The sequence below is a fragment of the Diadema antillarum genome, unplaced genomic scaffold (assembly GCF_040938485.1).
Source record: "Diadema antillarum isolate AM-2024a unplaced genomic scaffold, OU_Dant_1.0 seq00000447_RagTag, whole genome shotgun sequence".
Classification (NCBI taxonomy): domain Eukaryota; kingdom Metazoa; phylum Echinodermata; class Echinoidea; order Diadematoida; family Diadematidae; genus Diadema; species Diadema antillarum.
In genome coordinates, this window is record NW_027271421.1 from 932,072 (window position 1) to 949,374 (window position 17,303).

General features: G+C 37.4%; 1 protein-coding gene across 1 annotated transcript in view; it reads right to left on the reverse strand.

Annotated features, from left to right (window-relative positions):
* Positions 1–6,027: 6,027 nt before the first annotated feature.
* The window catches only part of LOC139732799 (uncharacterized), a 49,945-nt gene continuing 38,669 nt past the window's right edge, over positions 6,028–17,303 (reverse strand). Inside the window, 11 exon segments of the mRNA XM_071643642.1 lie at positions 6,028–7,222; positions 8,514–8,774; positions 9,230–9,333; positions 12,134–12,308; positions 13,273–13,503; positions 13,764–13,925; positions 14,595–14,702; positions 15,140–15,247; positions 15,921–16,028; positions 16,454–16,561; positions 17,042–17,203. Coding sequence (XP_071499743.1) covers positions 7,076–7,222; positions 8,514–8,774; positions 9,230–9,333; positions 12,134–12,308; positions 13,273–13,503; positions 13,764–13,925; positions 14,595–14,702; positions 15,140–15,247; positions 15,921–16,028; positions 16,454–16,561; positions 17,042–17,203 — 1,674 coding nt within the window. The 3' untranslated portion in view covers positions 6,028–7,075.

Below are 17,303 nucleotides of genomic sequence, written 5' to 3' on the forward strand. Positions count from 1 at the left end.
TTACCACTAACCAGTATTTAACCGGGGAGGGGGTAATTGCCCTCTGAGGATAATAATAAATTATTGCCCGGATACGTACAAATTAACGCCTAGTCCGTATTGGACTATATGCGGACTAAGTCCCGTGGTTCTTTTTTTCCAACATGTTTGTTAACCCTATAAAGCCCAAGGGGGGGGGGGGCACATTGTGCCCCCCTACCAGATTTTCGTTTGCCACTCCTTCGCCCTTACTCCGATTTCAACCAAATTTGGTGAATTTTCCTAAAATCTTATTACAAACATTTTGATATATAATTTAGCTATATTTGATGTTGCTGGTTGCCATGGCAACCATAAACTGACAACCATGTCAGTCAGATTTTGCATCTTTTTTTCTGTTCCCATTTCATTTAACAGCATTACAGTGTGTGAAATTGGTGTTTCTTGGCTGAAATTTGTTGAAGGAGCACAATTCGAAGTAATTATGGTCCTGGAAAGGTTTTCTTATTATTTCCTTTGTTTTTATGTGACAAAGGCATAAAACAATAGATAAAATAGAGATAATTGAAAACAATAATATTTTCTAAAGATTGCCCTTACATTTTGAGTTATTTTGATTCCTGCCTCTAATATCATTAGTTTATCATTATTATTATCAATTTGCAATCTCAAAATTCCAGTATTATGCAAATATGAAATGTCATAACTATACATGTACCCATCCCAAACATTTCATCTCAGGTCTCATAATATATCACTATGTTGATATGAATAACGCCCCCATGTGGTGACCTTGAGAAATTTTAACCATAACACATAATTAAAATCCACTTGCTTATCATTTGTGGCAAATATGAAAATGATTGGTCTATAATAAAACATATATAATGGGGATAAAAAAATTATACGGAAAAATCATGTTTTAATTAGCATATTTCCTATGTATTTCTTTATATTTTGGTAAATAGCGTCCTCCATGGGTGACCTTGTGAAAATTCAAATGTACGGTCATGTAGAGTATGAGTTACTCTACCCACGTGCCAAATATGACGATGATATATAAAACTCATAAAAATGTTATAGGGGGGGGGGGGTCGCCTGCAAGGGGTCAAAACAGCTTGGGCTTAATAGGGTTAATTACTGATCAGCAGTTGCGATCTTACACATTTCATTATTATATAGAGGGAGACAAATTGAAGATAATTCAGACCTCAATCTTCACCCCTCTGATTAATATTCTCTTGCTTTCATTGACTCCTTGTCCGCCTTGGACTACTTGCATAACAATGTCGGAATTTCGGAGCTTGGGTATTTGTTCCATGTTCATCATGTCACTGCCGGCAACCAGGGACAACCTGGTGGTTGTGCCACTGCTCGGAAAGCAGTAGATGACAGGTTCGAGTCCCGTGGTTTCTTTTTTTTTTTCGGCATGTTTGTTAAATTACTGATCAGCAGTTGCGAGCTTACACATTTCATTATTTTGTAGAGGGAGACAAAACTGAAGAAAATTCACACCTCAATCTTCACACCTCTGATTGATATTCTCTTGCTTTCAATAAAATTGAAAGCAACTACTAGTATTCTCTCCTTTGTTGAAAAAGTTGCAAAAGCTGTAGACCAACATTACCATACAGTGGGAGTTTTTCTGGACTTCTCCAATGCCTTCGATCACGAAATACATGTACTTCTTTATGAATTATGTCACTGTGGTATCCGTGGGAAGGCCTTGGAGTGGTTCAGGAGCTACCTTACTGATCGCAAACAATTTGTATCTTTATCCGGTCACAGTTCCACAAAGAAATCTGTTACTTGCTATGTTCCTCAAGGAAGTTTATTGGGACCTCTTTTGTTTATAACGTATATAAACGATATTATAAATGTTTCTCGTGTTTTATCCTTTCTGATGTTCGCAGACGATTCAAATGTATTTTTTTCACATCCGGATCCCCACATTTTGGTGGAAACCTTAACAGAACTTAAAAAGTTGCTTTATTGGATAAGATCCAACAAATTGTCTTTGAACCTTCTTAAAGATACTAAAAAGTTTTGGTACCTCAAAAGTTTCCCTGAATTTCCTTGTCTTGGTTTGTGTTTCACGTTAAAGTACGTTGTCTGTGAGAATTACTCGTCCCAAGTGCTCTCATGTCTTAGTAATCATGCAATAATGGTTTCGTACTAGAGCCGTCGCCTTACAGCGTCGATAAATATTGTACGAAACCTCTGATGACTGCGACCAGCAGCGTGCAGCCCATTGTACGCATAGCTAACTGCGACCAGCAGCCCCATACGCATAGCGTAATGGGTCTTCGCGTTGTAGCATTCAGGATCATGACAGAATTAGTATCGCGGGTGATGTATGTTGTTTAGTATTAATTCTTTGGATAGTCTTCCCAACAATATTGTATTAGATGATACTGTTATAGATGTGGTTTCATCAATGAAGTTTCTAGGATTGACAATTGTATTATAGCTTGGGGAAACACTCATCCAATGCATCTTGGTAGACTGTTACGTCTCCAGAAAAAAAGCCCTTCGTATAATTTGCAATGGTATCTTGGAGATCCCATACTGACGTTTTATTTTTTGAAAATAAGATTTTAAAAGTGAGTGATCTTTATAATTATTATCTTGGTCAATTTATGTATAAATTTAGTAATAGTTTATTACCTCCCATTTTTACGGGGACGTTTGTGAATAATAATTCTTTCCACAGATACCCAACTCGTCAATCTAATGAATTTCATTTGCCTTTAACCAGGACCATATTCACTCGATCCACATTTACTTTTGTTGGACCAAAATTTTGGAATAACCTTAGCGATATTACAAAAACGGCCCCTAGTTTGAATTGTTTTAAAGTTAAGTTGAAGAATTTCTTTTTAGACAATTATAAGAATTCACTCGAACGTCATGATTAAAAATATATTGACTTTCACTTTATGCGTATGACTTAGCGGCTCCGTTCACTCATCACTTTTCGTCTTCTCAATCGACAGTTTTTTTCTTCCTATTTTCCGACCATTTTATCAGTTCTTCTTCATCTTTCTGTCTCAATTTTCCTGTCCTAGTTTCTGCGTTTCTACATGACAGCCACTTAGTGGATTTGTCTGGGTGTTTGTCTTGGGGTAGTTAGGTTTTTTATGTACTACAGTAGTTTGTGTAATTCTTTTTGTGAATTAAATTTTAGTCTCATGTGTTAAGTAGAAGATCAATGATATAAGATGTTACTATATGTTTTGGGGGAATGCACCCTACAAGCTTTGCTTCTTCTGCATTCCTCCCCGTCTCCTGCATTTTCGTAATTTCAGATTTTTTTGTGTGTGTGTGTGCCTTTTTCTTTTTCACCTTGTCATTTGTATATCTAAAAATTCCACTTATCATATTTTGTAATATTCACATATGTATTTATATTTCATGAGGAAGAAAAAATGTATTTACAAGTTCTGTGGAGATGGAAAAAATAAATGAAATGAAATGAAAATTGTTTCTAGACTAAACCGTCTACAGTAATGGTTTGTTGGGAAGAATAGCGATATCTCCTTATATTTGAGGCTTTACTGCATTTTTTAATGGCACGATGTTTTGTGATACAACTGACCTACACATCTGTATAAATGTGACAACTCGAACACTTTTAAATCTCTGCTCCCAGTTATGGTAAACAAAATATTTAATCTTAATCCAGGAAGCTTTGATATTGCCAATTTTGATACAGAAAACCTGGAAACACGCAAAATACAGTTTTGTTATAAGGGTTATGAATAACGAGGAATTCATTTGAAACACAATTTTATGATTTCATATTATGCAAGTGTCTTAAATATCATAATTAGCATAATAAGCTTATTAGCATGTGTACAAAAGTGAAGAATACTAGTAGTACCATACAATATATATGACCTTGAAAAGTTGCCAGGCACAAGGATCTTTTTTTTTTCTTCATTTGTTTTTGACAGATATCGAAGTAAACTAAGTTTGGTTGCGACCTTGGCAACCTAGGGCAATTATTTTAATTAGCCTGATCAGCATATTCAGCTAATTAGTACAATATTTACATGTAGTACATCATTAATTGCCAACCACTGTTCCATCCACTGTCATGTAATCCATCACATAACAGAGGCTGCGAATCGCAATATTATGTACACTTTTTTTCTGTATGTTATATTATATCCAAAAAGTGTGTGTGTGTGTGTGTGTGTGTGTGTGGGTGTTATGTATACTGTATTTGCACACGCCATGAATGTAGTGCTCTTTGTAGCAATATTGTTTTATAGAAGTCATGTTATTAATTACTGGCAGTGGCACAACTTTGTCATTCTGTTTTTGTTTGTATAGATCCCGATAAGGAATGACCAAAAGGTTGAGAACAAAATAAAGGTAAGAGGAAGAAGCTCTGTCTGACTGGTGGAATACTACATGTATTCTGTCTTAAGCCTATACAGTAATGTCTCCACCACCTGGAATTTAAAGGTTGGCACAAATGTATGTATATATATAAATATCCTATACATATATATACGTGTATGTGTATATATATAAATAAATAATATAAATATATATATATATATATATATATATATATAATATATATATATATATATATACACATACATTTATATAATCATATACATGTATATATCATATACTGTAAAAGTCTTTTGCGCATTTCGCACAATCAGAAGCTAGCGCGAAAAAAAAAGCATGCAAACATTTTGTGTGCCATGTTTCAGTAGTTGATGTCTTGATTCCACGGAAACAAAAACACACGAAACTCTTCTTACCCGGCCAAGTCACACGAAAATATCCACTTTACAATATATATATATATATATATATACATACAAAGATGAAGAAGTAGAGTGGTAATACATTTTGACAGTCCAACAGTGAATATTTATTCAGACCAAATTTTCGACGAATACATTGTCTTCCTCGGGGTCGACAATGACAATTCTGGAAGTCAGAATTTCAGAATTGACTTTCAGAATTGTCATTGTCCACACCCGAGGAAGATGAATGTATTTGTTGAAAATTTGGTCTGAATAAATAGCACTGTTAGACTGTCAAAATGCACTACCACTCTGCTTCCTCATCTTTCCTATACTGGTACTTATATATCCTGTATACATTTGTATACACGAATATATATATAAATATATATATATATATATATATATATATATATATATATATATATATATATATATATGGATATACATTATATATAAGGGGAAATGCAGAATAAATGGTACGTGTAGTTTGGTGGAATTTTGATAAAAAGCATGAAAATATTCATCTATACATCATCTATCTATATTGACGCATTATATAGACACATATTTCATGTTTTGTATACAGACATACACACACATATATCCTTGTTATGAAGTGTTAGGTCATCCTTCATTCGAAAAGCACATCAAGCTGTTCCAGATTGCTAGTAAACTGGACAGGAAAAAAAAAATCCTCCCTTACAAGCTCGCACAGCATAGGCAACAAGGTAAAAAAATATTCATATACATGTATGTAAGGTTAATGTGCTTGTACATGTTTGCTTGTGTACATGAGTGAGTGTGTGCTCATGAGCCAAATTTTGTGTCTGCTAAAGGTTACAGAAAGAAGAGAATCTTGGGGTTAGTTTTAAAAAGGCCCATTGCATTCTCATTAACCCCTTCACTTAATCTTAAGCTGTAAGTTTGCTCATTTGTTTTGTTGTTGTTTTTTTTTGTCACACTGTCAGGTTATACAATTATACACTTGTCAACTTATAATCATATTTTTATGTACGCTGTTTTAGAAAGTGAAAATAAAGGAATCGCATGAAATGAATGGAGTTCCTAAAAGAAGAGAGGGAGATTGTTTGACCTAACTGGTCAGATTAGACTGGAGAAAATATAACATTATTGAATATTTCGTTGAATTTTCAGCACATAATAGAGAGAATCAAATAAGCACACTCTTTCGAACAAAACGGAAACATGGCCTCCAGCACAGAAGACACAAAACAAAGATGACATACTACAGATGACAATGCACAGCACTAAATCCCGTAGCACACATGGTCACTTTTTTCTTTATTTGCAATAAAAACCTCTCACCTTACAAATTTTATAAAAATATAAGGTTTCTTCATGGTCGTATCATCACGAGCTTCTGTTTGCCTTTAATTCTCACTGGTTGATGACAAGACTCATTTGAAATGCATTCCTGAGGAACTGGCCTAAAACTGTCCCTATCTTCAATTTGTATGGATGATTGCATAGAACAAGATTTATAAGAGCACCATTGATTCAATTCAAACCTTTGCATGCCTGATCATGTGGCATTTTATGATACACTAATATACATATTGATTATATTTAGGCAAGATAACAAATATCCTGTGACATACAAACTTTGAATGTAATACCTTTCAAACATACATATAAAAAGAGGAAGTTTGGAGGAAAAGACTCCAACTAGGCAAGTTTAAGGCAGCTGACAACTGGTTGGTGAAAAGACAAGACATTCATTACAGATGCTACAGCTACAGCTATTTCTGTCTCCCTAGCTAGTGTTCATTACAGGTCTTATTTCACTCATAATCTCATAACATCAATACTATCCAAGCACCTCTGACAATTCACACAATTTAACTAAAGGAATTGTTTCAGACATATTTGTGGAATACTGGCAATTGAGCACATAATTTATCCCATGAAGTACCTTAAGCTGAAGTGCACTTGAAAAACAGACCTCGTATGAAAATCAAAGAGTTTCATTGAGATATGTTTTTTAAGTCAGTAAAAATAAACAGACCAATCCAGACTCCGCAGCAGCTCTCACAAAACATGGTCATATCTTGTATTGCTTTTTGTAAGATTGCAGAGGTAAAGGAGAGCTCTGCTTTGAAGTCTTCAACAATATACAAAACTGAGATCAGAGCTACGGGATTACTTCTACCCAACAGAACCCACGAACACCATTTACTGGCACTTGTAAAAGAGAAAAAGTTGGTTTGGAAGTGTCATGGAAGCTGCTTTGGAGTCACATCCTTGGCGGCATTTCAATCAATTAGCTACACCATAATTAGTTCAGAAAATAGACAGGTGTTTTATGAAAAGCACACACGTCCCATCTCCAGGCCAAACTCCTGATTTGCAAGTCCTACTTCACCTGGAGTAAAATCAATGATGGGCAGTCTCGTCGTCTTCTTGGTAACATATTCATAGACAGATGTGCCAACTCCTGAAGACGGCGTCTGCAAAGAATAGATGAGACAAGAGATGCACATCATATCATGTTTCAACGAGGTGACACGTATCAAGCTTCTCTGCAAAGGTTTGACTTAAACATTACATGAGGAGACATGCATGTTAAGTAAATTAATTTAACTATTCCTTGTAATTCCACTTTTCTACACATTTTATCATCCAGGGTTTTTATAAACCCATGAAAAACAAGATACATAACATACACACACACAAAAGAGAATTTCATGTAACTTCCTTGATACAGTGCACTTGCATTCCCTACTTTGACAAATTAAGGTAACAACCACAAGTACACCATAGCATTACCATAAGACCTCAACTGGTATCAACTGGTACACAATGAGACGTGAACTGGTATCAACTGGTACCAGTAAGACTTCAGCTTGGTATCAACTTGTACCAGCAGATTGCAATTGCTATCAACTGGCAACCAGTAGACTTGTACTGGTTTCAACTAGCAAGCAGTGCAACTTCAACTGGTATAAAACTGGTACCAGTAAGACTTCAACTGGTATCAGTAGACTTATACTGGTTTCAACTGGTAAGCAGTGCAACTTCAACTGGTATAAACTGGTACCAGTATGATTAAACTGGTATCAACTGGTTTCAATTAGAATTGCTTATTTTGTTACTGGAAATTTGGAGTTGCATTCTGATTTCAACTGGTACCAGTTGAAAACAGTTAAGACCAGTTAAAAATGCTTACTGGTTTCTACTGGCTTCTACTGGTTTTTCGACCTGGGTAAAGATTGAGGTCTCAAAGTCATCATCAATTCATCTTATACTATAAAAGTGGATATTTTCTCATGATTAATATTTTGTGTTTTACCGGGTTAGAAGAGTTTCATATGTTTTTAATTCCGTGGAATAAGGACACCAACTACTGGAACATCTGGCAAGCAAAAATATTTGTGAGCTTTTGTTTTTGGCACTAGTTTCTGGTTGCACGACTGGTTGCACGAAATGTGCGAAAATTTCAACACCGAGAAAATTTCCACTTTTAAAGTATGTTTCACTGTTTGGCTGTAACAAATGTTCGATATAACAAAAGAGAAATGCTTGTCCCAAAGACTTTTTATAATGAGAGTCACTTGTACCTTTGATTTAAATGCTCTACTACCATGGTGAGATGCAATCATATTTAATGGGAAAATATGTTGGTGGGCTATTATTACACTTCAGGTTAGAGGGAGAGTTTCATGATGATGGGAATCAAAGTTCACTGCAAAGATAATAAAAATGGAATCAAGAATGAAATAAAACTGAACATGTACTTACTGAACATCCATCTTGAACTATCCTGTAGCCAAATTTGCTGTCTGCATCATCAATCAACTCCACCTCCGAGCTAGTAAGGAAGGTTGGGTTGCCCACCACATTCTCGCAGTGGTATGTGACAGTCTGGCGGGCAGTGGTAGATAAAAGCCTCAGGAATGTCATTTGAGTGGGCTCTTCAACGTAGCTGAATCTGTATCCACCATCCATGCTGGAGAAAAGGGCCCGTTTCATTGGTCCAGTATACCATGTGTCATTGGATACCTGTCAACAAGATGGTGAACAGTTATCTGCTGCCCTATCAAATGAGCATTTACTATGATAAAACAGGGATGTAAATAACATGTCTTGATATAAGCCTTTCAATAATCACAGCATTATGGTTTTCATGTACACATACGGGAGGCCTTTTGTTGACACTTCCTTTTTGTCTTCTTTTTCTTCTTCCTTTGATGAAGTAGAAAAATACATATCTTGATGCTTCTGGCTATCTTTTTAAAATTTGGATGTTCATTGTGTTTTGTTTGATACACTTTAACACCCTTGAGAATGAGAAGCAGAGCTATACAATACAATACAATCAGATCATTTATATAGCACTCTCACACAGTCAATGACTGGTTTCACAGCACTTCACAACAAAATTCAGTCACAGATTAGCATTAAAAAGAAAAGTCTTAAGATTCTTCTTGAAGACATCAAGGGACATCAAGACCTACCTCTCCATTCACAGGATACACACATGTAGCCTTGGTTTCAGCTTCACAGTAGACCTGGATAGCGTCCTCCTTGCAGCCCAGGTTGGGATCAATCCAGTAGTATCCTAAGGTAGAGAGATCCATTTGTGAACATCTTTAAATTACAACATAAAACGTGGTTCAAGAGTTCACTCAAGGGCAGGACGTGTGCAAGCAATGCTTTACTGTATGTCCACATATACCCCGAACTACATGTACACATGTACATACATACATGCATGCATACATACATTTGTAGCTTTATACATATACATTATTTCTTTGCAGCCAACAACTTTCTGCACCAAATAAGAAAAGTTTTGAGGGATATGCATAATACAAGCCCTGCTTTTCGGATTTCTCCCAATATTTAACATTATACCTGAATTAAATGCTCATGATGGCGGTCTCCTGCATTCAATTATCTGTCATTTACTAGAAAATCTTAGTGCATGTTTTTGTATATGTTTACTGCCCAATACTATCGCTAATCGTTGATGGGGTGACAAGACCTTGTATCTGAAATTGATGAAAATGACCTTTTTTGCATTAATGGTCAGATAATCAGTTAACCCTAACTAGGCTGGGCTATTTAGGGAGATGATAGAGCTGGGTGGGGGGCCTCCAAGGGGGGCCTCCAAGGCACCCCCCTCCAGATCTCAGCCTGCGACATAATCTTAAGTACCATAAAGTTAATTTTTCAAAAAAATTATCATTTTTGCTAAATTATGCTAATTTATGCATCCATGAAATCAGACAATTTGGTATTAATCACTAAATGCAGCTCAAAACAGGCACATTTTTGGTGTAAATATTCTTTGTAGTGTCCTTAGCAAATGTCAGAGAAAAAAAATTGTGCCATCAGAAAAATTTCTGAAGTATTTTATTGTTTTTTTGAATTTCTTATGTATTTCTGTGTTTTTTCAACTTTATGTTTTTCGTTGTTTTTTCGATGAAATTTGTTGGCGACATTGTTCTGAACAAGAAAATATGTTATTAATTGATTTCAATCAATAAAACCCCCAAATAATCATGCTTTTATGAAATTTGCCCGTAAGCACAATTTGCATTGAAATTATACACGAATTCACATTTTTGAGCAATTTTTGATCTGACATGCACTTACATATTTATGCACAACTTCAGAACCGCACGCCCGGGCATCGCAAATTTAGCGTCAAAAGATACGGGAGACTTGAAAGAAAAAAGTCATGAACTAGCTTTTCGCGAAAGCAATACATTGCACGGAAAGTCAAAGGGGGGGGGGGGGGGGGGGGGGGGGCCTTGCCCCCTCCGGCCTAGTTAGGGTTAGTGATGTCCTGTCCAAGTCCTAGCTCTCTTACCCCCCAAAATAAAGCCACCATGGCTTGTCAAAGGAAAGGCTATCCCATTTGATATAGTGCTTTTGCTGTCATGTTTGTTTTGTTTGCTTGTTTTTCTCTCCTGAACATTTGGCATTTTGTAGATACCAGGTCTTTTCGCCCCAGCGATGTTATGCTTATGTATTTGTGTAACGTTATGTCAGCATTTTAAATCATTGCACTTGTTATTGTCTTTCTGGTTTTGAAATTTGTATTCAATTCGCCTCCCCTCAATGTCTAGGGGGGGGGGGGGGGAATCAGCCTGGCCTGTTTAGGGTTAACCCTAAAAAGACTGGGGGGGGGGGGCCTAAAAGGCCCCCCCCTCGACATTTCGCGCGATTACTCTGCAACACGCAACGCTCTCGCCGCGATGCTCTATGACTTTTTTCTTTCGAGTTTCCCGCACATTTTGACACCAAATTTGTGACGCCCGGGGGTACAGTTCTGAAGTTACATAACTTTTTGTACATGCACGTGAGGCCGAAAATGGCTCAAAAATGTGATTTTGTGTACAAAGTCAATGCAAATTGAGTTTTTTTCACATGGTTCATATAAATATGCTTATCTTTACTCTCAATGGCTAAAATTAATTTGTTTTAGGAGTATTATGCTTCAAAAAGTGTCTGCCACAAATTTTGTTAAAAAAAAACAACAAAAACAAAAGGTCGAAAAAACAAAGAAATACATAAGAAATTCATGAAACAATAAAATAAATAAGAAATTAATTTTGATACCGAATTTTTTTTCATGTACATTTGCTAAGAATGCCACAAAGAATAATTAGACCAAAAATGAGCACTTCTGGAGCTTTATTTACTGATTTAGATCAAAGAGTCTGATTTCTCGCATATATTAGCATAATTAATCAAAATAAAATAAAAGAAGACTATTTCGGAAAATTTAAATATACGAGCTTGTAGATTACATCGCACACTACCACTGTGCAAATTTCCGCGGTGATCGCGTGATCCACGGCCGAGATCTATAAAAAAGGCCCCCCCCCCAGTCTTTCGAGCTACCAAAATAGCCCAGTCTTTTTAGGGTTAAGGCATCCCATTACCAGCATGTATCATCCCTTAACAAGTATACTAAATTTCAGTACTCAACGTGTGGACAACTGACCTAAGCCTTTAAAATTTAGCTGCTTTCAAGATTCATTTCACCTCAGTCATGTGCAGCATTCAAAGAATGAGCATTATTTAGTGATATGAGCTTTCTCAATCTCATTATTTAGTGATATGAGCTTACTCAATCTCATTATTTAGTGATATGTGCTTACTCAATCTCATTATTTAGTGATATGAGCTTTCTCAATCTCATTAATTATTTCAGGTGATTTCATGCAACATACTCTCTACATGATGCAAAAGATAATCCTATGTGATTATTATTCAAACAGAACCACACAAATCTCTTTGTGGTTCTTGGATAGTGTCTCTAAAACCAGTGCTGGTATGATTTGGCTGAGAGGACACTAAGCAGCATTGATTTTTTTAATCAAACCTTAAGTTTTTTATAAACTCACCGCTCTCGGGTTCCTGTTGGTTCAAGAAGATATCTCTGCAGGATCGGGCAGGGTTGTCCTGGCTCTTGCCTTGTGGCTCCTTGATCATGTTGATCTGCTTGCTAAGAGCACCAATAGTGGCCAGCAGCTCCTCATCATTGATCTTTACAGCATCATTCTTGTTGTTATCTCTGTACTGTAGGCAACAGGAAAACAGGAGTTATATGAACATTCACCTAGTGCATTGATCCAATGGGGGTACTGTAATATTGTGTGCTAGACAGTTAAGACTATAAAAGGGTACCTCAATTCTGATACTGTATCTTGTTAATCGATAGAACATGAAATATTACATTGCTCGCCTACAAATGTGTACTTGTTAAAGTTTGCCAGCTATCTAGGCTGTCTCCATTAACCCATTGCGGACGGACTGATTTTGCTACAACACGCATTTCCCATAGACACCTGCCCGAGTATACTCGGGACTTGTCCTCAGTGGGTTAAAGTATCTCAATACATACAGCCAAAAATTGTGTAATCAAACGTTACCCTGCATTACAATCTCACTCTCGCTACATGTATTTATTCAGTATCTCTTTGTATCATCTTTTATATATACATTTATTATCATTAAGGTGAATAGATAATTCAATCGTATTTCATGCCTTCTTGCAATACGATCAGCCAAACCCTGAACAAGATCACCCCCACCCACCCCCCTCCTCTATGATGCCATGGTAAAATGAAAGCTTTACACGCTTTTCCACTCCTCTGACATGTACCTTGCATTACGTGATGACTGAATATCGAGCAGTGTCCCCCAAAAGTTTTTTTCCAGTAAATTGCACTTTTTTTCTCTCTTTTTTTTTTCAATCACGGTTATGTGTGCAGAAGTCATACCTCACAGACCTGGACAATAATGTTGTTATACTGGTTATTTGAATGGAAAATAGTCATATTCATAATAAAATAGACATTACAGCAAAGCTTGGAGTTTTCTCTACAATTTGCTCATGACATGTGAAGCATTAACACGTTGATAAAATGTTACATGGCTTTTAACCTTAAACAGCCTTTGGGGGGGGGGGGGGTATTACATTACAAGAAACAATCAGCTTTCATATCTGAGCTTAAGTTTCTTGGAAGCCAGGTCTACTTACAGCATATCCGTATGGGTTGCCCTTGCCGCCAGTCTGGTAAGATGGGTATCTGATGCCATAGGAGCCCTGAGCCACTCCTGGGGGTCCTGGAGGTCCTGGGGGTCCTGGGGGACCAGCTGGTCCTTGACCACCAGCCTCTCCACGTGGTCCACGTGGTCCTTCAGGCCCATCAAAGCCACGGGGTCCAGCAGGTCCATCATTACCATTTGATCCACGAAGACCAGGAAGTCCCTGATAGGAGAAAATCAATTGAAACCACATCAACATTGGTGTATCACAGGAAGTTGGTCTTGCTGCAAATGAATAAGAGTGGCAATGGAATGACACATATTAATCTCTGTGACAAGTGGCATGCATATAGACATCATTTTTTGTTTTGTCACCGTATCTTCATGAAGATTTTAAACAAATTTTACTGCTCAATGTAATGTCTACCTTCCATATATAATTACAAGATCTTGTCAGAGTCTATGTGGGGACGTAGAACTCACCCTGGATCCTTGAGGTCCAGTCTCTCCAGGTGCACCAGCCTCTCCAGCAGCTCCAGGGGGACCTTGAAGTCCAGGCATTCCAGGAACTCCTTGGTGTCCCTTGTGTCCAGCAGGTCCAGTTTCACCACGCTCACCAGCAGGTCCAGCAGGTCCAGCAGGGCCCTAAAAATCATACAAGTAAATTCCATATCACTGACTATAGAGCACACAGAGAGCTTTGGCATCTCAAGCTCAGACTGTAAGTACCGGTAGCTCATTCATTTCACAAGAGGCAATAAAAAAGATATCTACTTGAGACATGTAAGACAGAATTAGATGCAGCAATAATACAGTACAATTGACCATGCCTGCTCCATTTCATTCTTTCACTAGAATTTTTTACAAATTTACACTTAGCCAACCCAAAAATTTTCATCTGAAACACTATATGCATCTACATATGTGTGTGTATATGTGTGTGTGTGTATATATGTGTGTGTATATATATATATATATATATATATATATATATATATATATATATATATATATGTATATATATATATATATATATTCTTTGTATGTATACATTGTATGCAACATTGTATATGTAAACAAAATGGCATCATCCTGATGGTGTAGTGAATGTTAATTGTTTCAAGAAACAACCCAATCAGGTTAACAATAACATTCTTCATCAGCAACCAGGATGAGATATTGATTTTGAACTTAAAATCTGTTTCTGAAGCAGACGCGCACAAAATCTGCTCAGGCAGACATAGGCATATACGCAATAGAATCACATCTACAAGTCAGTAATCCCACTATTTACAGATTAGACGAAAAACTTACAGCAGGGCCAGTAGCACCACGAGCTCCAGTAGGACCTTGAGGTCCTGGGGCTCCAGCAGCTCCAGTCTCTCCACGGGGTCCAGCTGCTCCTGCTGGTCCAGGGGCTCCCTGAATGAGTCACATTAAAACTTGCTTGTTAGAAACTTTCAAACTTGAGAAAGAGAGTTTATGATATGTCAGCAATGTGAAACAGAGCTGGGGGAGGCATTTCATGAAGCTTTTTGTCCGACAAAGTTGTCGGACCAATTTGCTCTAAGCAAATCAGATGCAAGGCTTTCCATAGCTTTTAACAGTCTGTCAGTAAAATATCCGACCAAAACACTTCATGAAATGCCCCCCTGAACTACATAGTGTTTGCAGAGTAGTATTTCTTACACAGAGAAGTCAGTCTCCATTCTATTAGAAGGCAGAATGACCAGAAGAGCTACAAATTCCCTCTATACCAATTACAGGTTTTAAGGCATGTACAAATCAATTAACAATATTGCCTCTAGCTCACTGTAATGCGAAGGCACAATTAGTCAAGCTACATTATTTCAACTTACAAGAGGTCCAGGGGCTCCAGGAGAGCCATTAGCTCCTGCTGCACCAGTGTCTCCCTTCTCTCCTCGAGGTCCTTGTGGTCCAGGAGCACCATCATTTCCATCACTTCCCTAAAGGACAAGGAAGAAAAATTGTAAGAAAGGGTAAGCTTAGGGTCACACCGGATGGTATACAGAAAACAAACAGGCTTACAGCCATAGGTTTGCACCACTGGTAGAAATACAAATGCATGGTGGGAATAACATGTCACACAGAGATAAATTGTAATACTTTAAGTTGGTTTTTTTTTTACTTTTTAAGATAGAAATGTGACTGTGAATCACAAAACAAACAATAAAGTCACATGCCCGTTTCACATCAGGACTCAAAATAGGTTAAACAGGACAACCCTGTCAATCTTGAATTTTCATATTTTTTGAAAGAGCAATTCTTCTACATTATTTTTAACCCATTGATGAATGGCTGATTTTGCTAAAACATGCATTTCCCATGGACACTTCCCGGAGTATACTCTAACTCATCCTCAATAGATTAAGTCTGGGGTCATTAAACGAATTGGAAATTGTGTTTTTTTGGTGATTTTTCTTTAACACTTATTTTGTAGAAAAATGTGAAAAGGTATGTCTCAAGGCTTACAAACCCTTTACACTCTCTTCACTTGCAATTCTAAATCTCTTTAAAAAGGACTGATAACATGTTCACGGCAGCTTTTTAACTGCAAGCACTTTACTGCAAACAGTATTTGCGTGAATGGTAGAGGGAAAAGGAGGGTGGGCTACTTACAGGCAGGCCGTTCTCTCCAGCAGGTCCAGGGTTTCCAGGTGCTCCAACAGATCCTGATGGTCCCCTCTCTCCAGACTTTCCAGCTGGTCCTCGGCTTCCGCTTTCACCCTGTTAAGTAAGGGGAACATTAAATAAATCTCTAACCTGGAGTCAAGTCTTGACAACAATCTCACGTATATTATTCATACATGTAATTATATACAACAACTTGCTAAATCATGTTAAATCTTACGATACTCTAAATCTTCCAACACCGAGTTCAGTACGTTGATTGAAAGACAATATGAACCTTTGTATTACTCAATGTGTAGTGAACAAAATGACTTGCACATAGTGGCGGAAAAAGTACACACTTTTTGGTAGATTGATATGATTTATAAACACTTGCAGATTTCTTCCTGTCAGGAAGCAATCAAGTACTCAAAAACATTTGCCTTGGATATGACTACACATATATTATGTTAACAGAAAGTCACAATTTGCATCACGCAGTGTTTTTCCTTATTCTATTTTATTCAATGTTTGATACTTACAGGGGCACCAGGGGGTCCAGGGGGTCCACGGGGTCCAATAGCTCCAGCAAGACCAAGAATACCTGAGGGGCCTGGTGGTCCAGGAGGTCCAGCGGGTCCAGACGGTCCCTATCAAGTACAAAGAAAAAATTGAAATGGGTGAATGGTTTCATGTTCAGCCTCCATATATCAATGTCCATGTATAAGTATACTGTAAGCACGTCTAATAGAACTTACTTGGGTGAAGGTCTTTCTCATGCCTTGAGAGCAATTTATGATTTTTCACCATTGCAGTCCTTATTCATTAGAATCGACTTACCTTGGTTCCTTCACTGTAGAGTACATTGTATGTATAAGGTACTACTTCTAGTAACCTGATGGTATTAAATAAGACAAGCAATAGATATTCAGCCAACACGGCTGTGTAGGCAAGAAAAAAATACACCACATTGATAGGACATGTGACTTATTTCAAGTAAGAAAGAAGTATGACATCTACGGTGGATCCATAGTAATGTGACTTATTTCAAGTAATTAAGACGTTTGACACCTATGGTGGAGCCATAGTAATGTGACTCATTTCAAGCAAGAAAGACGTATGACACTTACGGTGGATCCATCATTTCCTTTGTCTCCACGATCTCCTGGGGGTCCAGTGGCTCCAGAAAGACCAGGCTGTCCTGGAGGTCCAGTGTTTCCTGGCTCTCCACGGGCACCAGGTTGGCCTGGGCTGCCTGCACTACCAGAGGGTCCAGTGGGTCCAGGTGGTCCCTATGGTCAAACAGGGTAGGAGAATGCATGAAATAAAAAGCATTGATCTACACTTCATGACATCATTAGGAAAATTGTGCAATGAATAGCTTTGTGTGAG